Genomic DNA, 25,601 nt, shown 5'->3' with positions numbered 1-25,601 from the left:
CCCCCCTGTTGATGTCCTCCTAACATGATCTACCCTCCCCCCTACCCTCCCCTGTTGATGTTATAACCTACCCTCCCCTGTTGAACATTATCTACCCTCCCCTGTTGATGTTATAACATTATCTACCTCCCCTGTTGATGTTATAACATTATCTACCATCCCCTGTTGATGTTATAACATTATCTACCATCCCCCTGTTGATGTCCTCCTAACATTATCTACCCTCCCCTGTTGATGTTATAACATTATCTACCCTCCCCTGTTGATGTCCTCCTAACATTATCTACCCTCCCTGTTGATGTTATAACATTATCTACCCTCCCCTGTTGATGTTATAACATGATCTACCCTCCCCTGTTGATGTTATAACATTATCTACCCTCCCCTGTTGATGTCCCCCTAACATTATCTACCCTCCCCTGTTGATGTTCTCCTAACATTATCTACCATCCCCCTGTTGATGTCCTCCTAACATTATCTACCCTCCCCTGTTGATGTTATAACATTATCTACCCTCCCCTGTTGATGTCCTCCTAACATTATCTACCCTCCCCTGTTGATGTTATAACATTATCTACCCTCCCCTGTTGATGTTATAACATTATCTACCCTCCCCTGTTGATGTTATAACATTATCTACCCTCCCCCTGTTGATGTCCTCCTAACATTATCTACCCTCCCCTGTTGATGTCCTCCTAACATTATCTCTCCTCCCCTGTTGATGTTCTCCTAACATTACCTACCCTCCCCTGTTGATGTTCTCCTAACATTACCTACCCTCCCCTGTTGATGTCCTCCTAACATTACCTACCCTCCCCTGTTGATGTCCTCCTAACATGATCTATCCTCCCCTGTTGATGTCCTCCTAACATTATCTACCCTCCCCTGTTGATGTCCTCCTAACATGATCTACCCTCCCCTGTTGATGTCCTCCTAACATTATCTACCCTCCCCTGTTGATGTCCTCCTAACATGATCTACCCTCCCCCTGTTGATGTCCTCCTAACATTATCTCCCCTCCCCTGTTGATGTTATAACATTATCTACCCTCCCCTGTTGATGTCCTCCTAACATGATCTACCCTCCCCTGTTGATGTCCTCCTAACATGATCTACCCTCCCCTGTTGATGTATAACATGATCTACCCTCCCCTGTTGATGTCCTCCTAACATGATCTACCCTCCCCTGTTGATGTTATAACATTATCTACCATCCCCTGTTGATGTCCTCCTAACATGATCTACCCTCCCCTGTTGATGTTCTCCTAACATTACCTACCCTCCCCTGTTGATGTTCTCCTAACATGATCTACCCTCCCCTGTTGATGTTATAACATTATCTACCATCCCCCTGTTGATGTTATAACATTATCTACCATCCCCTGTTGATGTTATAACATTATCTACCATCCCCTGTTGATGTTATAACATGATCTACCCTCCCCTGTTGATGTTATAACATTATCTACCCTCCCCTGTTGATGTCCTCCTAACATGATCTACCCTCCCCTGTTGATGTCCTCCTAACATTATCTACCCTCCCCTGTTGATGTTATAACATTATCTACCCTCCCCTGTTGATGTATCTACCCCTCCCCTGTTGATGTTATAACATTATCTACCCTCCCCTGTTGATGTTATAACATTATCTACCATCCCCCTGTTGATGTTATAACATTATCTACCATCCCCTGTTGATGTCCTCCTAACATTATCTACCCTCCCCCTGTTGATGTTATAACATGATCTACCCTCCCCTGTTGATGTCCTCCTAACATTATCTACCCTCCCCCTGTTGATGTTATAACATTATCTACCCTCCCCTGTTGATGTTATAACATTATCTACCCTCCCCTGTTGATGTTATAACATTATCTACCCTCCCCTGTTGATGTTATAACATGATCTACCCTCCCCTGTTGATGTTATAACATTATCTACCATCCCCCTGTTGATGTCCTCCTAACATTATCTACCCTCCCCTGTTGATGTTATAACATTATCTACCATCCCCTGTTGATGTCCCCTAACATTATCTACCCTCCCCTGTTGATGTTCTCCTAACATTATCTACCATCCCCTGTTGATGTCCTCCTAACATTATCTACCCTCCCCTGTTGATGTTATAACCTACCCTCCCCTGTTGATGTCCTCCTAACATTATCTACCCTCCCCTGTTGATGTTATAACATTATCTACCCTCCCCTGTTGATGTTATAACATTATCTACCCTCCCCCTGTTGATGTTATAACATTACCCTCCCCCTATGTCCTCCTAACATTATCTACCTCCCCTGTTGATGTCCTCCTAACATTATCTCTCCTCCCCTGTTGATGTTCTCCTAACATTACCTACCCTCCCCTGTTGATGTTCTCCTAACATTACCTACCCTCCCCTGTTGATGTCCTCCTAACATTACCTACCCTCCCCTGTTGATGTCCTCCTAACATGATCTATCCTCCCCTGTTGATGTCCTCCTAACATTATCTACCCTCCCCTGTTGATGTCCTCCTAACATGATCTACCCTCCCCTGTTGATGTCCTCCTAACATTATCTACCCTCCCCTGTTGATGTCCTCCTAACATGATCTACCCTCCCCTGTTGATGTCCTCCTAACATTATCTCCCCTCCCCTGTTGATGTTATAACATTATCTACCCTCCCCTGTTGATGTCCTCCTAACATGATCTACCCTCCCCCTGTTGATGTCCTCCTAACATCTACCCTCCCCTGTTGATGTACTCCTAACATGATCTACCCTCCCCTGTTGATGTCCTCCTAACATTATCTACCCTCCCCTGTTGATGTTATAACATTATCTACCATCCCCTGTTGATGTCCTCCTAACATGATCTACCCTCCCCTGTTGATGTTCTCTAACATTACCTACCCTCCCCTGTTGATGTTCTCCTAACATGATCTACCCTCCCCTGTTGATGTTATAACATTATCTACCATCCCCCTGTTGATGTTATAACATTATCTACCATCCCCTGTTGATGTTATAACATTATCTACCATCCCCCTGTTGATGTTATAACATGATGTACCCTCCCCCTGTTGATGTTATAACATTATCTACCCTCCCCTGTTGATGTCCTCCTAACATGATCTACCCTCCCCTGTTGATGTCCTCCTAACATTATCTACCCTCCCCTGTTGATGTTATAACATTATCTACCCTCCCCCTGTTGATGTTATAACATGATCTACTCCTCCCCTGTTGATGTTATAACATTATCTACCCTCCCCTGTTGATGTTATAACATTATCTACCATCCCCCCTGTTGATGTTATAACATTATCTACCATCCCCCTGTTGATGTCCTCCTAACATTATCTACCCTCCCCTGTTGATGTTATAACATGATCTACCCTCCCCTGTTGATGTCCTCCTAACATTATCTACCCTCCCCTGTTGATGTTATAACATTATCTACCCTCCTGTTGATGTTATAACATGATCTACCATCCCCTGTTGATGTTATAACATTATCTACCCTCCCCTGTTGATGTTATAACATGATCTACCCTCCCCTGTTGATGTTATAACATTATCTACCATCCCCCTGTTGATGTCCTCCTAACATTATCTACCCTCCCCTGTTGATGTTATAACATTATCTACCATCCCCCTGTTGATGTCCTCCTAACATTATCTACCCTCCCCTGTTGATGTTATAACATTATCTACCCTCCCCTGTTGATGTTATAACATTATCTACCCTCCCCTGTTGATGTCCTCCTAACATTATCTACCCTCCCCTGTTGATGTTCTCCCATTATCTACCATCCCCCTGTTGATGTCCTCCTAACATTATCTACCCTCCCCTGTTGATGTTATAACATTATCTACCCTCCCCTGTTGATGTCCTCCTAACATTATCTACCCTCCCCTGTTGATGTTATAACATTATCTACCCTCCCCTGTTGATGTTATAACATTATCTACCCTCCCCCCTGTTGATGTTATAACATTATCTACCCTCCCCTGTTGATGTCCTCCTAACATTATCTACCCTCCCCTGTTGATGTCCTCCTAACATTATCTCCCTCCCCTGTTGATGTTCTCCTAACATTACCTACCCTCCCCTGTTGATGTTCTCCTAACATTACCTACCCTCCCCTGTTGATGTCCTCCTAACATTACCTACCCTCCCCCTGTTGATGTCCTCCTAACATGATCTATCCTCCCCTGTTGATGTCCTCCTAACATTATCTACCCTCCCCTGTTGATGTCCTCCTAACATGATCTACCCTCCCCTGTTGATGTCCTCCTAACATTATCTACCCTCCCCTGTTGATGTCCTCCTAACATGATCTACCCTCCCCTGTTGATGTCCTCCTAACATTATCTCCCCTCCCCTGTTGATGTTATAACATTATCTACCCTCCCCTGTTGATGTCCTCCTAACATGATCTACCCTCCCCTGTTGATGTCCTCCTAACATGATCTACCCTCCCCTGTTGATGTCCTCCTAACATGATCTACCCTCCCCTGTTGATGTTATAACATTATCTCCATCCCCCTAACATGATCTACATTATCTACCCTCCCCTGTTGATGTCCTCCTAACATTATCTACATCCCCTGTTGATGTTATAACATTATCTACCCTCCCCTGTTGATGTTATAACATTATCTACCCTCCCCTGTTGATGTCCTCCTAACATGATCTACCCTCCCCCTGTTGATGTCCTCCTAACATTATCTACCATCCCCTGTTGATGTCCTCCTAACATTATCTACCCTCCCCTGTTGATGTTCTCCTAACATTATCTACCATCCCCCTGTTGATGTCCTCCTAACATTATCTACCCTCCCCTGTTGATGTTATAACATTATCTACCCTCCCCTGTTGATGTCCTCCTAACATTATCTACCCTCCCCTGTTGATGTTATAACATTATCTACCCTCCCCTGTTGATGTTATAACATTATCTACCCTCCCCCTGTTGATGTTATAACATTATCTACCCTCCCCTGTTGATGTCCTCCTAACATTATCTACCCTCCCCCTGTTGATGTCCTCCTAACATTATCTCCCCTCCCCTGTTGATGTTCTCCTAACATTACCTACCCTCCCCCTGTTGATGTTCTCCTAACATTACCTACCCTCCCCTGTTGATGTCCTCCTAACATTACCTACCCTCCCCTGTTGATGTCCTCCTAACATGATCTATCCTCCCCCCTGTTGATGTCCTCCTAACATTATCTACCCTCCCCCTGTTGATGTCCTCCTAACATGATCTACCCTCCCCTGTTGATGTCCTCCTAACATTATCTACCCTCCCCTGTTGATGTCCTCCTAACATGATCTACCCTCCCCTGTTGATGTCCTCCTAACATTATCTCCCTCCCCTGTTGATGTTATAACATTATCTACCCTCCCCCCTGTTGATGTCCTCCTAACATGATCTACCCTCCCCTGTTGATGTACTCCTAACATGATCTACCCTCCCCCTGTGTTGATGTCCTCCTAACATGATCTACCCTCCCCTGTTGATGTTATAACATTATCTACCCTCCCCCTGTTGATGTCCTCCTAACATTATCTACATCCCCCTGTTGATGTTATAACATTATCTACCCTCCCCTGTTGATGTTATAACATGATCTACCCTCCCCTGTTGATGTCCTCCTAACATGATCTACCCTCCCCCTGTTGATGTCCTCCTAACATTATCTACCCTCCCTCTGTTGATGTTATAACATTATCTACCCTCCCCTGTTGATGTTATAACATTATCTACCTCCCCCTGTTGATGTAATAACATTATCTACCCTCCCCTGTTGATGTCCTCCTAACATTATCTACCCTCCCCTGTTGATGTTATAACATTATTTACCCTCCCCTTTTGATGTCCTCCTAACATTACCTACCCTCCCCTGTTGATGTCCTCCTAACATTATCTACCCTCCCCTGTTGATGTCCTCCTAACATGATCTACCCTCCCCTGTTGATGTTCTCCTAACATTATCTACCCTCCCCCTGTTGATGTTATAACATTATCTACCCTCCCCCTGTTGATGTCCTCCTAACATTATCTACCATCCCCTGTTGATGTTATAACATTATCTACCATCCCCCTGTTGATGTTATAATATTATCTACCCTCCCTCTGTTGATGTTATAACATTATCTACCATCCCCCTGTTGATGTTATAACATTATCTACCATCCCCTGTTGATGTTATAACATTATCTACCCTCCCCTGTTGATGTTATAACATTATCTATCCTCCCCTGTTGATGTTATAACATTATCTACCCTCCCCTTTTGATGTCCTCCTAAAATTATCTACCCTCCCCCTGTTGATGTTATAACATTATCTACCATCCCCTGTTGATGTTATAACATTATCTACCCTCCCCTGTTGATGTCCTCCTAACATTATCTCCCTCCCCTGTTGATGTTATAACATTATCTACCCTCCCCTGTTGATGTCCTCCTAACATTATCTACCCTCCCCTGTTGATGTCCTCATTATCTCCCTCCCCCTGTTGATGTTATAACATTATCTACCCTCCCCTGTTGATGTCCTCCTAACATTATCTCCCTCCCCTGTTGATGTCCCCCTAACATTATCTACCCTCCCCCTGTTGATGTTCTCCTAACATTATCTACCCTCCCCCTGTTGATGTTATAACATTATCTACCATCCCCCTGTTGATGTTATAACATTATCTACCCTCCCCTGTTGATGTCTTCCTAACATTACCTACCCTCCCCTGTTGATGTCCTCCTAACATTATCTACCATCCCCTGTTGATGTCCTCCTAACATTATCTACCATCCCCTGTTGATGTCCTCCTAACATTATCTACATCCCCTGTTGATGTTATAACATTATCTACCCTCCCCTGTTGATGTCCTCCTAACATTACCTACCCTCCCCCTGTTGATGTCTTCCTAACATTACCTACCCTCCCCTGTTGATGTCCTCCTAACATTATCTACCATCCCCTGTTGATGTCCTCCTAACATTATCTACCATCCCCTGTTGATGTCCTCCTAACATTATCTACATCCCCCTGTTGATGTTATAACATTATCTACCCTCCCCCTGTTGATGTCCTCCTAACATTACCTACCATCCCCCTGTTGATGTCCTCCTAACATTATCTACCATCCCCCTGTTGATGTCCTCCTAACATTATCTACCATCCCCTGTTGATGTTATAACATTATCTACCATCCCCCTGTTGATGTTATAACATTATCTACCCTCCCCTGTTGATGTTATAACATTATCTACCCTCCCCTGTTGATGTCCTCCTAACATTATCTCCCTCCCCTGTTGATGTTATAACATTATCTACCCTCCCCTGTTGATGTTCTCCTAACATTATCTACCCTCCCCCTGTTGATGTTATAACATTATCACCCCTCTCCCTGTTGATGTCCTCCTAACATTATCTACCCTCCCCCTGTTGATGTTCTCCTAACATTATCTACCATCCCCCTGTTGATGTCCTCCTAACATTATCTACCATCCCCCTGTTGATGTCCTCCTAACATTATCTACCATCCCCCTGTTGATGTTATAACATTATCTACCATCCCCCTGTTGATGTTATAACATTATCTACCCTCCCCTGTTGATGTTATAACATTATCTACCCTCCCCCTGTTGATGTCCTCCTAACATTATCTCCCCTCCCCTGTTGATGTTATAACATTATCTACCCTCCCCCTGTTGATGTTCTCCTAACATTATCTACCCTCCCCTGTTGATGTTATAACATTATCACCCCTCCCCTGTTGATGTCCTCCTAACATTATCTACCCTCCCCTGTTGATGTTCTCCTAACATTATCTACCATCCCCCTGTTGATGTCCTCCTAACATTATCTACCCTCCCCTGTTGATGTCCTCCTAACATTATCTACCCTCCCCCTGTTGATGTCCTCCTAACATTATCTACCATCCCCCTGTTGATGTCCTCCTAACATTATCTACCCTCCCCTGTTGATGTCCTCCTAACATTATCTACCCTCCCCTGTTGATGTCCTCCTAACATTATCTACCATCCCCTGTTGATGTCCTCCTAACATTATCTACCCTCCCCTGTTGATGTTATAACATTATCTACCCTCCCCTGTTGATGTCCTCCTAACATTATCTACCCTCCCCTGTTGATGTTATAACATTATCTACCCTCCCCCTGTTGATGTCCTCCTAACATTATCTACCCTCCCCTGTTGATGTCCTCCTAACATTATCACCCCTCCCCTGTTGATGTTCTCCTAACATTATCTACCCTCCCCTGTTGATGTTATAACATTATCCACCCTCCCCTGTTGATGTCCTCCTAACATTATCTACCCTCCCTCTGTTGATGTTATAACATGATCTCCCTCCCCCTGTTGATGTCCTCCTAACATTACCTACCCTCCCCTGTTGATGTCCTCCTAACATTATCTACCATCCCCCTGTTGATGTCCTCCTAACATTATCTACCATCCCCCTGTTGATGTCCTCCTAACATTATCTACATCCCCCTGTTGATGTTATAACATTATCTACCCTCCCCTGTTGATGTCCTCCTAACATTACCTACCCTCCCCTGTTGATGTCCTCCTAACATTATCTACCATCCCCCTGTTGATGTCCTCCTAACATTATCTACCATCCCCCTGTTGATGTTATAACATTATCTACCATCCTCCTGTTGATGTTATAACATTATCTACCATCCCCCCTGTTGATGTTATAACATTATCTACCCTCCCCTGTTGATGTTATAACATTATCTGCCCTCCCCTGTTGATGTCCTCCTAACATTATCTACCATCCCCCAGTTGATGTTCTCCTAACATTATCTACCATCCCCCAGTTGATGTTCTCCTAACATTATCTACCCTCCCCTGTTGATGTCCTCCTAACATTATCTACCCTCCCCTGTTGATGTCCTCCTAACATTATCTACCCTCCCCCTGTTGATGTCCTCCTAACATTATCTACCATCCCCTGTTGATGTCCTCCTAACATTATCTACCCTCCCCTGTTGATGTTATAACATTATCTACCCTCCCCTGTTGATGTCCTCCTAACATTATCTACCATCCCCTGTTGATGTCCTCCTAACATTATCTACCATCCCCTGTTGATGTTATAACATTATCTACCCTCCCCTGTTGATGTTCTCCTAACATTATCTACCATCCCCCTGTTGTTGTCCCCCTAACATTATCTCCCCTCCCCTGTTGATGTCCTCCTAACATGATCTCCCCTCCCCTGTTGATGTCCTCCTAACATTATCTACCCTCCCCATGTTGATGTTATAACATTATCTCCCCTCCCCCTGTTGATGTCCTCCTAACATTATCTCCCCTCCCCCTGTTCTAGGTGCATAAGTTCCTCCATAAGAACTTTGACCTGGTGCGTCAGGACGTTCTGGAGCTGTTCAGTAGCAGTAAGAACCGCATGGTGTCCAACCTGTTCCTCCAACACAGTGAGGGTCTGGCGTCTCAGCAGCGTTCTGCCGCCAGGAGGGGCTCCACCGCCCGCCGCCTCGCCAGCAACACCGTCAGCGCCAAGTTCCAGAGCAGTCTGCAGGACCTGGTGGAGAAGATGGAGAGGTCAGGGTTCTAGGGGGTTCTGCCGTTATATACTACATACCCATTCGGCACGGACAATTCAATGTCTATTCCACGTTGAAATGAAAACATTTATTCAACCAATTGGTGCCCTAGAATTTTTAAGACTATATCCTGTCCAGCATTTTATGGTTCTAATTCTAGGGTTCTGGGCTTCCGAGTTCTGGGGTTCTAGAGTTCTGAGTACAGCATTCTATGGTTCTAATTCTAGGGTTCTGGGCTTCCGAGTTCTGGGGTTCTAGAGTTCTGAGTACAGCATTCTATGGTTCTAATTCTAGGGTTCTGGGCTTCCGGGTTCTGGGGTTCTAGAGTTCTGAGTACAGCATTCTAGAGTTCTACGTTCCTCATGCTAAGGTTAAAGGTTTTACATTCTAAGTGTGTCTCTACAGATGTAACCCGTACTTTGTACGTTGCATCAAGCCAAACCAGCACAAGGAGCCGGGCCAGTTTGAGATGGAGCTGGTGAAGACTCAACTACGTTACTCTGGTATCCTGGAGACCATACGCATCAGGAAGGAGGGATACCCAATCAGAATACCCTTCTACCAATTCCTCACCAGGTGGGTCACATGACAGGAAGTCACAGCCTTTAGTGGCATCACTCACTTATTTGCTTTTGGCGGCCCAGACTAATAATATGCCGTAGCTCTCTGTTGTTCAGGGCAGCTCGTCCTCTGAGACCAGTGTTGTCCATTAATCACTTCTTTAGTCTTCCAAGAGGTGGTACTTCCTCTGGTCTGAGACCAGTGTTGTCCATTAATCACTTCTTTAGTCTTCCAAGAGGTGGTACTTCCTCTGGTCTGAGACCAGTGTTGTCCATTAATCACTTCTTTAGTCTTCCAAGAGGTGGTACTTCCTCTGGTCTGAGACCAGTGTTGTCCATGAATCACTTCTTTAGTCTTCCAAGAGGTGGTACTTCCTCTGGTCTGAGACCAGTGTTGTCCATGAATCACTTCTTTAGTCTTCCAAGAGGTGGTACTTCCTCTGGTCTGAGATCAGTGTTGTCCATTAATCACTTCTTTAGTCTTCCAAGAGGTGGTACTTCCTCTGGTCTGAGACCAGTGTTGTCCATTAATCACTTCTTTAGTCTTCCAAGAGGTGGTACTTCCTCTGGTCTGAGACCAGTGTTGTCCATTAATCACTTCTTTAGTCTTCCAAGAGGTGGTACTTCCTCTGGTCTGAGACCAGTATTGTCCATTAATCACTTCTTTAGTCTTCCAAGAGGTGGTACTTCCTCTGGTCTGAGACCAGTATTGTCCATTAATCTCTCCTGTGGTCTCCTAGGAGGTGGTACTTCCTCTGGTCTGAGACCAGTGTTGTCCATGAATCTCTCCTGTGGTCTCCTAGGAGGTGGTACTTCCTCTGGTCTGAGACCAGTGTTGTCCATGAGTCTCTCCTGTGGTCTCCTAGGAGGTGGTACTTCCTCTGGTCTGAGATCAGTGTTGTCCAGACCAGGAACGATGTTGCTGTGCTACATATAAAGTGTGTGTGTGTTCCTCAGGTACAAGGCGTTACTGTGTCTAAAGGAGGTACCTCCAGCGGACGGGGAGACCTGTGTTGAGATGATCTATAAACTCTGTCCTGTTAAACCTGGAACATACCAAGTAGGAGTTACCAATGGTGAGGAACATACCAAGGGGTGGGGGGGGGGGCTGTGTTGAGATGATCTATAAACTCTGCCCTGTTAAACCTGGAACATACCAAGTAGGAGTTACCAAGGTGAGGAGGAGGGGGCTGTGTTGAGATGATCTATAAACTCTGTCCTGTTAAACCTGGAACATACCAAGTAGGAGTTACCAAGGTGAGGAGGGGTGGGGGGCTGTGTTCAGATGATTTATAAACTCTGTCCTGTTAAACCTGGAACATACCAAGTAGGAGTTACCAAGGTGAGGAGGGGTGGGGGGGCTGTGTTGAGATGATCTATAAACTCTGTCCTGTTAAACCTGGAACATACCAAGTAGGAGTTACCAAGGTGAGGAGGGGTGGGGGGCTGTGTTGACGCTACAAGCTTGGCACACCTGTATTAGTGGTCATTTCTCGAGTGATGCAGCGGTCTAAGGCACTGCATCTCAGCGCTGGACTCGTCACTACAGACACCATGGTTTGATTCCAGCTGCACCACAACCGGCCGTGATGGAGAGTCCCATATATACCAGCGTCGCCCGGGTTTGGCCGGTGTAGTCATTGTAAATAAGAATTTGTTCTTAACTGACATGCTAAGTTGGAGAGGTAGGGTAATCTAGTGTCCCCATGTGTAGATGTTCCTGAAGGAGGAGGTGTACCAGCTGTAGGAGAGGAAGGGTGATCTAGTGTCCCCATGTGTAGATGTTCCTGAAGGAGGAGCTGTAGGAGAGGAAGGGTGATCTAGTGTCCCCATGTGTAGATGTTCCTGAAGGAGGAGCTGTAGGAGAGGAAGGGTGATCTAGTGTCCCCATGTGTAGATGTTCCTGAAGGAGGAGCTGGGAGAGGAAGGGTGATCTAGTGTCCCCATGTGTAGATGTTCCTGAAGGAGGAGCTGTAGGAGAGGAAGGGTGATCTAGTGTCCCCATGTGTAGATGTTCCTGAAGGAGGAGCTGTAGGAGTTGAAGGGTGATCTAGTGTCCCCATGTGTAGATGTTCCTGAAGGAGGAGCTGTAGGAGTTGAAGGGTGATCTAGTGTCCCCATGTGTAGATGTTCCTGAAGGAGGAGCTGTAGGAGAGGAAGGGTGATCTAGTGTCCCCATGTGTAGATGTTCCTGAAGGAGGAGCTGTTGGAGAGGAAGGGTGATCTGGTGATCCCCATGTGTAGATGTTCCTGAAGGAGGATCTGTACCAACTGATGGAGTGGAAGCGTGATCTGGTGTTCCACGTGGCCGCCGTGACCCTGCAGCGCTACACACGGCTGTACTTCATCAGGAAGAGACGGAACAAGTTCCGAAACACCATGATTCAACTACAGACCTACTGTAGAGGACACCTGGCAAGGTAACACACACACACACACACACGCACGCACGCACGCACGCACGCACGCACGCACGCACGCACGCACGCACGCACGCACGCACACACACACACACACACACACACACACACACACACACACACACACACACACACACACACACACCGCTAAAACACCATGATTCATCTACAGACCTACTGTAGAGGACACCTGGCAAGGTAACACACACACACACACACACACACACACACACACACACACACACACACACACACACACACACACACACACACACACACACACACACACACACACACACACACACACACACACACACACACACACTTTTTTCCTTCTGTAAAGTTCTTATGGTTTTGTCCAATCAAACCCCGTCTCTCTCTCTGTAAACAGCCAATCAGAGCATGTCTTCCTGTAAAACAGTTTATCGGAGCTTGTCTCTCTCTAAATAGCCAGTCAGACCCTGTCTCTCTCTCTGTAATCAGCCAATCAGAGCATGTCTCTCTGTAAACAGGAAGAGGTTTGCTCTGAAGAGGAAGTACCTCATCAAGTTCCGTTCCATCGTGTTGCTCTACATCAACCGTCGAAGCTATGTGAAGGTAACACACACACACACAGACAGACACACACACAGGGATGGACACACACAGACATGGACAGACACACACACACACACACACACACACACACACACACACACACACACACACACACACACACACACACACACACACACACACACACACACACACACACACACACACACACACACACACGGAACACACACAGGGACGGACACACACACACACACACACACACACATGGACAGACACACACACACACACACACAGACGGACACACACACAGGGATGGACACACACACACACACACCAGGGTCCGAAACAGAAGGGATTGAGTGATGAGTGTTTAATGTTTGGGTTCCTTTCAGGCGGAGATCGAGCCAATCAGGAGAGCCGAGGAGGAGTTCAGGAGGATAGAGGAGGTAAAGACCTCGTCCCTTTCCTTCTGACTCCACCTCTGATTGGTGAATTAGTGTTACCACATGTCCTGGAATGTGCGTGACAGTCCCTCACTTTGACACTTTGACCCCATGTCCTGCAATCAAACAATCATGTCCCGGGTTTCATCAACAAATTCAAACATCAGTAAACTGTGGGGGAAAAAGGTGGATTTGTCCCGTATTTCAGTTAGACATTCTAACCAGTCTCTTTCAATCACCTTGCGCTTATGAAAATATATTCTGTGTATCGGGGGGGGTATTTTTGCTAACTGTCAGGGTAACTTACTGTTGAGAGTTGGAGAAATATAATACAGGAATCCTAGAATACTGGAATACTAGAATAATAAAATACTAGAATACTGGAATAATGGAATAATATTAGAATATTAGAATAATAATCTTCCATAATAATGGAGGAATATTATAACATTAGAATACTAGAATACTAGAATACTACAAATTAGAATACAATAATAATGGAATAGTAGAATCTCATAATAATGGCATGCTATAATATAATAGTAATAGAATACTAGAATATTATAATAATGGAATACCAGAGTATTATAATATTATAATAATGGAATATTAGAATATTTGAATAATAGAATACTAGAATATTAGAATACTAGAATACTAGAGTATTGGAGTATTATAACACTAGAATACTAGAATACTGGAATATTAGGATACTGGAATATTAGAATATTAGAATACTAGTGTATTGGAGTATTATAACACTAGAATACAAGAATATTAGAATACTGGAATATTAGAATACTGGATTATTAGAAGACTAGAATATTATAATAGTATGATAATGGAATACTAGAATATTATAATACAAGAATTCTAGAATACTAGAATATTAGAATACTAGAATACTAGAGTAATAGAATACAAGAATACAAGAATACCAGACTAATATAATACTAAAAATACTAAGAATACTAGAATAATAGAATACTAGAATACTAGAATATTGTAAAATTGGAATACTGGAATAATATAATATTATAAAAATGGAATACTAGACAATTAGAATACTAGATTATTAGAATACAAAAATAATGGAATACCAGAATACTAGAATATTATACAAATAGAAAACTAAAATATCAGAATACTAGAATTATAATATTATAATAATGGAATATTAGAATATTAGAATTTTGGAAAACTAGAATATTACAACACTAGAATATTATAATAATAGAATACAGGCATAATATAATAATATTGTATTATATTAATAGAGTACTAGAAAATTAGAATACTAGAATACTAGAATATTAGAATACAATAATAATGGAATACCTGAATACTAGAATATTATAAAAATAGAATATTAGAATATTAAAATACTAGCATTTTAGAATATCAGAATATTAGGATATTAGAATAATGGAAAACTAGAATATTAGAACACTATAATATTATAATAATGGAATACTGGCATAATAGAATAATATAATATTATATTAATGGAGTACTAGAAAATTAGAATACTAGAATAGTAGAATATTAGAATACAATAATAATGGAACACCTGAATACTAGAATATTAGAATACTAGAATATTAGGATACTAGAATATTATAATATTATCATAATGGAATACTAGAATATTAGAATACTAGAATAATATAATATTAGAATATTAGAATACTAGAATATTATAATATTATAATATTATAATAATGTAAAACTAGAATAATAGAATACTAGAATAATAGAATACTAGAATAATATAATATTAGAATATTAGAATACTAGAATATTATAATATTATAATATTATAATAATGTAAAACTAGAATAATAGAATACTAGAATAATAGAATACTATAATGCTGGAATAATATAATACAAGAATACTAGAATAATATAATACTATACTACTAGAATCTTATAATAATGCAATACTAGAATTTTAGATTACTAGAATACTAGAATATTAGAATAATATAATAATAGAATACTAGAATAATAGAATACTAGAATATTAGAATACTAGAATTCTAAAAATATTAGCATCCTAGAATAATATAATACTAGAATACTAGAATAATGGAATATTATAATAATGGAATACTGGAATACTAGAATACTACAATACTAGAATATTAGAATACCAGAATACTAGAATCCTGGAATAATACAATACTAGAATATTAGAATACTGGAATACTAGAATATTAGAATAATAGAATACTGGAATACTAGAATTCTAGAATATTAGAAAACTATAGTACTCGAATACTAGAATACAAGAATATTAGAATACTATAATATTAGACTACTGGAATACTAGAATACTAGTATACTAGAATATTAGAATACCAGAATACTAGAATAATAGAATAATAGAATACTAAAAATACTAAGAATTCTAGAATACTAGGATAATAGAATTCTAGAATAGTAGAATACTATAATACTGGAATAGTAGAATAATTGAATAATTGAATTCAAAAATTATAGAATACTAGAATATCATAATAAAGGAATAATATAATAATATAATTTTATAATAATGCAATACTAGAATATTAGAATTGTAGAACACCAGAATAATAGAATAATAGAATATATTGTCCCTCATTTGAGTGTTTTAAATGTGGTGACTCTAGATTTGATCTGAACCCTTGACTGACTCCTGACCTCTAACCCCTCTGTGTAGGAGCGGGCCAACAGAGAAGTGGTGAACGTTACAACTCTGCCCATCCCTGCTGAGTTGGGGTTTCTGCTGCAGGCTACAGCAGGTAGGCTATTATCCTGAATAACACACTAGCTCTGGTCCAGCTCCTCCCATCTCTCTGTCTAGCTCTGGTCCAGCTCCTCCCATCTCGCTGTCTAGCTCTGGTCCAGCTCCTCCCATCTCTCTGTCTAGTTCTGGTCCAGCTCCTCCCATCTCTCTGTCTTGCTCTGGTCCATCTCCTCCCATCTCCCTGTCTAGCTCTGGTCCAGATCCTCACATCTCTCTCTATGTCAAGGTGGCAGGGAGCTCCACTCTGAGTGTTTATCTCTGGTCCAGCTCCTCACATCTCGCAGTCTATCTCTGGTCCAGCTCCTCACATCTCTCTGTGTGTCTAGGTGGCAGGGAGCTCCACTCTGAGTGCCTAGCTCTTGTCCAGCTCCTCACGTCTCTCTGTGTGTCTAGGTGGCAGGGAGCTCCACTCTGAGTGCCTAGCTCTGGTCCAGGCCCCTAAGGTCCAGGTGGATCCTCAGCTGACTCTGCCTTTGAACATCAACAACTACCTCATCACTCACTACATAAGGACCATCTTCAGGGTGAGAACACACCGTTATTAAAACGTGTGTTTGATGTTGAGCTCAGTGTTCTGTTGTGAATCTGTGTTGATGTTGAGCTCAGTGTTCAGTTGTGAATCCATGTTGATGTTGAGCTCAGTGTTCAGTTGTGAATCCATGTTGATGTTGAGCTCAGTGTTCAGTTGTGAATCCATGTTGATGTGTTTGATGTTGAGCTCAGTGTTCAGTTGTGAATCTGTGTTGATGTTGAGCTCAGTGTTCAGTTGTGAATCCATGTTGATGTTGAGCTCAGTGTTCAGTTGTGAATCCATGTTGATGTTGAGCTCAGTGTTTAGTTGTGAATCCATGTTGATGTTGAGCTCAGTGTTCTGTTGTGAATCCATGTTGATGTGTTGATGTTGAGCTCAGTGTTCTGTTGTGAATCCATGTTGATGTGTTGATGTTGAGCTCAGTGTTCTGTTGTGAATCCATGTTGATGTGTTGATGTTGAGCTCAGTGTTCTGTTGTGAATCCATGTTGATGTGTTGATGTTGAGCTCAGTGTTCAGTTGTGAATCCATGTTGATGTGTTAATGTTGAGCTCAGTGTTCTGTTGTGAATCCATGTTGATGTGTTGATGTTGAGCTCAGTGTTCAGTTGTGAATCCATGTTGATGTTGAGCTCAGTGTTCAGTTGTGAATATGTGTTTTATGTTGAGCTCAGTGTTTAGTTGTGAATCCGTGTTGATGTTGAGCTCAGTGTTCATCCATGTTGATGTTGAGCTCAGTGTTCAGTTGTGAATCCATGTTGATGTTTTTATGAGCTCAGTGTTCAGTTGTGAATCCATGTTGATGTTGAGCTCAGTGTTCTGTTGTGAATATGTGTTGATGTTGAGCTCAGTGTTCTGTTGTGAATCCATGTTGATGTGTTTGATGTTGAGCTCAGTGTTCAGTTGTGAATCCATGTTGATGTTGAGCTCAGTGTTCAGTTGTGAATCCATGTTGATGTTGAGCTCAGTGTTCAGTTGTGAATCCATGTTGATGTGTTTTATGTTGAGCTCAGTGTTCAGTTGTGAATCCATGTTGATGTTGAGCTCAGTGTTCTGTTGTGAATATGTGTTGATGTTGAGCTCAGTGTTCTGTTGTGAATCCGTGTTGATGTGTTTGATGTTGAGCTCAGTGTTTAGTTGTGAATCCGTGTTAATGTTGAGCTCAGTGTTCAGTTGTGAATCCATGTTGATGTTGAGCTCAGTGTTCAGTTGTGAATCCATGTTGATGTGTTGATGTTGAGCTCAGTGTTCAGTTGTGAATCCATGTTGATGTGTTTGATGTTGAGCTCAGTGTTCAGTTGTGAATCCATGTTGATGTGTTTGATGTTGAGCTCAGTGTTCTGTTGTGAATCCGTGTTGATGTTGAGCTCAGTGTTCAGTTGTGAATCCATGTTGATGTGTTTGATGTTGAGCTCAGTGTTCAGTTGTGAATCCATGTTAATGTTGAGCTCAGTGTTCAGTTGTGAATATGTGTTGATGTGTGTTTGATGTTGAGCTCAGTGTTTAGTTGTGAATCCGTGTTAATGTTGAGCTCAGTGTTCAGTTGTGAATCCGTGTTAATGTTGAGCTCAGTGTTCAGTTGTGAATCTGTGTTGTGTGTTTGATGTTGAGCTCAGTGTTCAGTTGTGAATCCATGTTAATGTTGAGCTCAGTGTTCAGTTGTGAATCCATGTTAATGTTGAGCTCAGTGTTCAGTTGTGAATCCATGTTGATGTGTGTTTGATGTTGAGCTCAGTGTTCAGTTGTGAATCCGTGTTAATGTTGAGCTCAGTGTTCAGTTGTGAATATGTGTTGATGTGTGTTTGATGTTGAGCTCAGTGTTTAGTTGTGAATCCATGTTGATGTTAAGCTCAGTGTTCAGTTGTGAATCCGTGTTGATGTTGAGCTCAGTGTTCAGTTGTGAATCCATGTTGAGCTCAGTGTTTGAATGTGTGTTGAGCTCAGTGTTCAGTTGTGAATCTGTTGTGTGTTTGATGTTGAGCTCAGTGTTCAGTTGTGAATCCATGTTAATGTTGAGCTCAGTGTTCAGTTGTGAATCCATGTTGTGTGTTTGATGTTGAGCTCAGTGTTCAGTTGTGAATCCGTGTTAATGTGTTGAATCCATGTTGATGTGTTTGATGTTGAGCTCAGTGTTTAGTTGAATGTTGAGCTCAGTGTTTAGTTGTGAATCCATGTTGATGTTGAGCTCAGTGTTCAGTTGTGAATCCGTGTTGATGTTGAGCTCAGTGTTCAGTTGTGAATCCATGTTGATGTTGAGCTCAGTGTTCAGTTGTGAATCCATGTTAATGTTGAGCTCAGTGTTCAGTTGTGAATCTGTGTTGTGTGTTTGATGTTGAGCTCAGTGTTCAGTTGTGAATCCGTGTTGATGTTGAGCTCAGTGTTCAGTTGTGAATCTGTGTTGTGTGTTTGATGTTGAGCTCAGTGTTCAGTTGTGAATCCGTGTTGATGTTGAGCTCAGTGTTCAGTTGTGAATCCATGTTGATGTGTTTGATGTTGAGCTCAGTGTTCTGTTGTGAATCCGTGTTAATGTTGAGCTCAGTGTTCTGTTGTGAATATGTGTTGATGTGTGTTTGATGTTGAGCTCAGTGTTCAGTTGTGAATCCATGTTGATGTGTTTGATGTTGAGCTCAGTGTTCAGTTGTGAATCCGTGTTAATGTTGAGCTCAGTGTTTAGTTGTGAATCCGTGTTAATGTTGAGCTCAGTGTTTAGTTGTGAATCCATGTTGATGTGTATTTGATGTTGAGCTCAGTGTTCAGTTGTGAATCCGTGTTAATGATGAGCTCAGTGTTTAGTTGTGAATCCGTGTTAATGTTGAGCTCAGTGTTTAGTTGTGAATCCGTGTTAATGTTGAGCTCAGTGTTCTGTTGTGAATATGTGTTGATGTGTGTTTGATGTTGAGCTCAGTGTTCAGTTGTGAATCCATGTTGATGTGTTTGATGTTGAGCTCAGTGTTCAGTTGTGAATCCATGTTGATGTGTGTTTGATGTTGAGCTCAGTGTTCAGTTGTGAATCCATGTTGATGTTGAGCTCAGTGTTCTGTTGTGAATCCATGTTGATGTGTTAATGTTGAGCTCAGTGTTCTGTTGTGAACCCATGTTGATGTGTTTAGGAAGCCCTGTTTGGGATGTTGTTTGCTCCGCTGGAGAGCTCTCTGACCCGGGTGGACGAGGAACTGAATCAGCCAGCGGTGGACATCTTTATGCTGGTACACTACGCTCTAGAACGCTCTGTAGAACCCACCTTTAGAACCCTCTCTATGGTACACTATGCTCTAGAACCCTCTGTAGAACCCACCTTTAGAACCTTCTCTATGGTACACTACGCTCTAGAACGCTCTGTAGAACCCACCTTTAGAACCCTCTCTATGGTACACTACGCTCTAGAACCTCTGTAGAACCCACCTTTAGAACCCTCTATATGGTACATTATGCTCTAGAACCCTCTATAGAACCCACCTTTAGAACCCTCTCTATGGAACACTACGATCTAGAACCCTCTGTAGATCCCACCTTTAGCACCATCTCTATGGAACACTACGCTCCCTCTATAGAACCCACCTTTAGAACACTCTATATGGAACACTATGATCTAGAACCCTCTGCAGAACCCACCTTTAGAACTGTCTCTATGGAAAACTATGATCTAGAACCCTCTGTAGAACCCACCTTTAGAACCCTCTCCATTGTACACTACTTTCTAGAACAGTGGTTCCCAACCTTTTCCAGTTACTGTACCACCAACTGAAGTTTGCTCTGCCCTGAGTAACCCTGTGGTACCCACTGCATTATACCAGTAGGCCTACTGTAACCTACTGAACCATACTGTAACATGGTGTAGACCAACTGTTTGCTCTGCCCTGAGTAACCCTGTGGTACCCACTGCATTTTACCAGTAGGCCTACTGTAACCTACTGAACCATACTGTAACATGGTGTAGCACCAACTGTTTGCTCTGCCCTGAGTAACCCTGTGGTACCCACTGCATTATACCAGTAGGCCTACTGTAACCTACTGAACCATACTGTAACATGGTGTAGCACCAACTGTTTGCTCTGCCCTGAGTAACCCTGTGGTACCCACTGCATTATACCAGTAGGCCTATGGAACCATACTGTAACATGGTGTACCACCAACTGTTTGCTCTGCCCTGAGTAACCCTGTGGTACCCACTGCATTTTACCAGTAGGCCTACTGTAACCTACTGAACCATACTGTAACATGGTGTACCACCAACTGTTTGCTCTGCCCTGAGTAACCCTGTGGTACCCACTGCATTATACCAGTAGGCCTACTGTAACCTACTGAACCATACTGTAACATGGTGTAGCACCAACTGTTTGCTCTGCCCTGAGTAACCCTGTGGTACCCACTGCATTATACCAGTAGGCCTATGGAACCATACTGTAACATGGTGTACCACCAACTGTTTGCTCTGCCCTGAGTAACCCTGTGGTACCCACTGCATTATACCAGTAGGCCTATGGAACCTACTGAACCATACTGTAACATGGTGTAGCACCAACTGTTTGCTCTGCCCTGAGTAACCCTGTGGTACCCACTGCATTTTACCAGTAGGCCTACTGTAACCTACTGAACCATACTGTAACATGGTGTAGCACCAACTGTTTGCTCTGCCCTGAGTAACCCTGTGGTACCCACTGCATTTTACCAGTAGGCCTACTGGAAACCATACTGTAACATGGTGTACCACCAACTGTTTGCTCTGCCCTGAGTAACCCTGTGGTACCCACTGCATTTTACCAGTAGGCCTACTGTAACCTACTGAACCATACTGTAACATGGTGTAGCACCAACTGTTTGCTCTGCCCTGAGTAACCCTGTGGTACCCACTGCATTATACCAGTAGGCCTAGGCCTATGGAACCATACTGTAACATGGTGTACCACCAACTGTTTGCTCTGCCCTGAGTAACCCTGTGGTACCCACTGCATTTTACCAGTAGGCCTACTGTAACCTACTGAACCATACTGTAACATGGTGTACCACCAACTGTTTGCTCTGCCCTGAGTAACCCTGTGGTACCCACTGCATTTTACCAGTAGGCCTACTGTAACCTACTGAACCATACTGTAACATGGTGTAGCACCAACTGTTTGCTCTGCCCTGAGTAACCCTGTGTACCCTTTGTGTCGTCTGGATAAGAGCCTGCAAATGACTTAAATGTAAATGTAAATGTACCTGCATTTTAGTAGGCCTCTGGTCTCATGAGTCTTCTACCCCCTACTGAACCATACTGTAACATGGTGTGTTCTGTGTTCTCTCTTCTAGATTCTGAGGTTCATGGGGGACCCCGACCTGAACGGAGCTCAGGAGAACCTGTTTGGGAACTACATCATCCAGAAAGGACTGGCCAATCAGAGCCTCCGAGATGAGATCCTGGCACAGGTAGCCAATCAAGTCTGGCGAAACGTCAACCCTCAGAACTCGGAACGCGGGTGGCTCCTCCTCTCTGCCTGTCTCTCCTCCTTCCCTCCCTCGCAGCGGCTGGAAAAATACCTCCTCAAGTAGGTCCCCCGCACACACACACACACGCACACACACGCACACACACACACACACACACACACACACACACACACACACACACACACACACACACACACACACACACACACACACACACACACACACACACACACACACACACACACACACTGATACACACACACACACACACACAACACACAACACACACAATGGTCAGGACACACACACACACACACACACACACACACACATGGTCACACAACACACACAACACACAACACACACACAGGACAACACACTGTTACAATGGTCACACACACACACGCACACGCACACACGCACACTGTCACACACACACACTGTTACAATGGTCAGGACACACACTGTTACAATGGTCAGGACAACACACTGTTACAATGGTCAGGACAACACACTGTTACACACATCACACAACACACGCACAATGCACACTGACAACACACTGTTACAATGGTCAGGACAACACACTGTTACAATGGTCAGGACAACACACTGTTACAATGGTCACACACACACACACACACACACACACACACACACACACACACACACACACACACACAATGGTCACACACACACACTGATACACAAATTGTTGTAAATGTTTTCATATTTGGAAAGTGTTATGTTGTTCTCTTTGTGTGTGTGTGTGTGTGTGTGTTGTGTGTGTGTGTCAGTGTGTGTGTGTGTGTGTGTGTGTGTGTGTGTGGTCAGTGACAACACACTGTGTGTGTTACAATGGTCAGGACAACACACTGTTACAATGGTCAGGACAACACACTGTACTACAGACACACTGTGTGGTCAGTGTGTCACACTGTGTACTGTGTGTCTGTGTGTCACTGTTACAATGGTTAGGTTTGTCTCAGACTACGGTCCAGGAGGATATGACTGTTTGGTCAACACCACTACTCCAGTCAATGCACAGGACTTCACTTGGTTACCACGGCGCCCGGACCTACCCTCCCTGTCTACTGGATGGACCGCAACCGTTACAAGAGAGCTCAACACACTGTGCTACAGACACACTGTTACAATGGTCAGGACAACACACTGTTACAATGGTCAGGACAACACACTGTACTACAGACACACTGTTACAATGGTCAGGACAACACACTGTACTACAGACACACTGTTACAATGGTCAGGGCAACACACTGTTACAATGGTCAGACAACACACTGTTACAATGGTCAGGACAACACACTGTTACAATGGTCAGGACAACACACTGGACTACAGACACACTGTTACAATGGTCAGGACAACACACTGGACTACAGACACACTGTTACAATGGTCAGGACAACACACTGTTACAATGGTCAGACAACACACTGTTACAATGGTCAGGACAACACACTGTTACAATGGTCAGGACAACACACTGTTACAATGGTCAGGACAACACACTGTTACAATGGTCAGGACAACACACTGTTACAATGGTCAGACACACTGTTACAATGGTCAGGACAACACACTGTTACAATGGTCAGGACAACACACTGTTACAATGGTCAGGACAACACACTGTACTACAGACACACTGTTACAATGGTCAGGACAACACACTGTTACAATGGTCAGGACAACACACTGTTACTACAGACACACTGTTACAATGGTCAGGACAACACACTGTTACAATGGTCAGGACAACACACTGTTACAATGGTCAGGACAACACACTGTTACAATGGTCAGGACAACACACTGTTACAATGGTCAGGACAACACACTGTTACAATGGTCAGGACAACACACTGTTACAATGGTCAGGACAACACACTGTACTACAGACACACTGTTACAATGGTCAGGACAACACACTGTACTACAGACACACTGTTACAATGGTCAGGACAACACACTGTACTACAGACACACTGTTACAATGGTCAGGACAACACACTGTACTACAGACACACTGTTACAATGGTCAGGACAACACACTGTTACAATGGTCAGGACAACACACTGTTACAATGGTCAGGACAACACACTGTTACAATGGTCAGGACAACACACTGTTACAATGGTCAGGACAACACACTGTTACAATGGTCAGGACAACACACTGTTACAATGGTCAGGACAACACACTGTTACAATGGTCAGGACAACACACTGGACTACAGACACACTGTTGCAATGGTCAGGACAACACACTGTTACAATGGTCAGGACAACACACTGGACTACAGACACACTGTTACAATGGTCAGGACAACACACTGTTACAATGGTCAGGACAACACACTGTTACAATGGTCAGGACAACACACTGTTACACAGACACACTGTTACAATGGTCAGGACAACACACTGTTACTACAGACACACTGTTACAATGGTCAGGACAACACACTGTTACAATGGTCAGGACAACACACTGTTACAATGGTCAGGACAACACACTGTTACAATGGTCAGGACAACACACTGTTACAATGGTCAGGACAACACACTGTTACAATGGTCAGGACAACACACTGTTACAATGGTCAGGACAACACACTGTTACAATGGTCAGGACAACACACTGTTACAATGGTCAGGACAACACACTGTTACAATGGTCAGGACAACACACTGTTACTACAGACACACTGTTACAATGGTCAGGACAACACACTGTTACAATGGTCAGGACAACACACTGGGTCACTACAGACACACTGTTACAATGGTCAGGACAACACACTGTTACAATGGTCAGGACAACACACTGTTACAATGGTCAGGACAACACACTGTTACAATGGTCAGGACAACACACTGGACTAATGGTCAGACACACTGTTACAATGGTCAGGACAACACACTGTTACAATGGTCAGGACAACACACTGTTACAATGGTCAGGACAACACACTGTTACAGACACACTGTTACAATGGTCAGGACAACACACTGTTACAATGGTCAGGACAACACACTGTTACAATGGTCAGGACAACACACTGGACTACAGACACACTGTTACAATGGTCAGGACAACACACTGTTACAATGGTCAGGACAACACACTGTTACAATGGTCAGGACAACACACTGGACTATGGTCAGACACACTGTTACAATGGTCAGGACAACACACTGGACTACAGACACACTGTTACAATGGTCAGGACAACACACTGTTACAATGGTCAGGACAA

General features: G+C 43.2%; 1 protein-coding gene across 1 annotated transcript in view; it reads left to right on the top strand.

Moving 5' to 3' along the window:
- Positions 1-25,601, top strand: part of LOC124021679 (unconventional myosin-XV-like) — a gene marked incomplete at its 3' end in the record, with an annotated part of 187,428 nt that overhangs the window by 59,456 nt on the left and 102,371 nt on the right. Inside the window, 11 exon segments of the mRNA XM_046336788.1 lie at positions 9,355-9,587; positions 9,995-10,165; positions 11,107-11,222; positions 12,392-12,569; positions 13,082-13,166; positions 13,517-13,570; positions 16,271-16,352; positions 16,751-16,881; positions 19,998-20,093; positions 22,177-22,412; positions 23,293-23,327. Of these exon segments, the coding sequence (XP_046192744.1) occupies positions 9,355-9,587; positions 9,995-10,165; positions 11,107-11,222; positions 12,392-12,569; positions 13,082-13,166; positions 13,517-13,570; positions 16,271-16,352; positions 16,751-16,881; positions 19,998-20,093; positions 22,177-22,412; positions 23,293-23,327 (1,417 nt within the window).

Source organism: Oncorhynchus gorbuscha, unplaced genomic scaffold, assembly GCF_021184085.1.
Source record: "Oncorhynchus gorbuscha isolate QuinsamMale2020 ecotype Even-year unplaced genomic scaffold, OgorEven_v1.0 Un_scaffold_1159, whole genome shotgun sequence".
Taxonomy (NCBI): Eukaryota; Metazoa; Chordata; class Actinopteri; order Salmoniformes; family Salmonidae; genus Oncorhynchus; species Oncorhynchus gorbuscha.
This window is presented reverse-complemented; position numbering and strand designations above follow the sequence as displayed.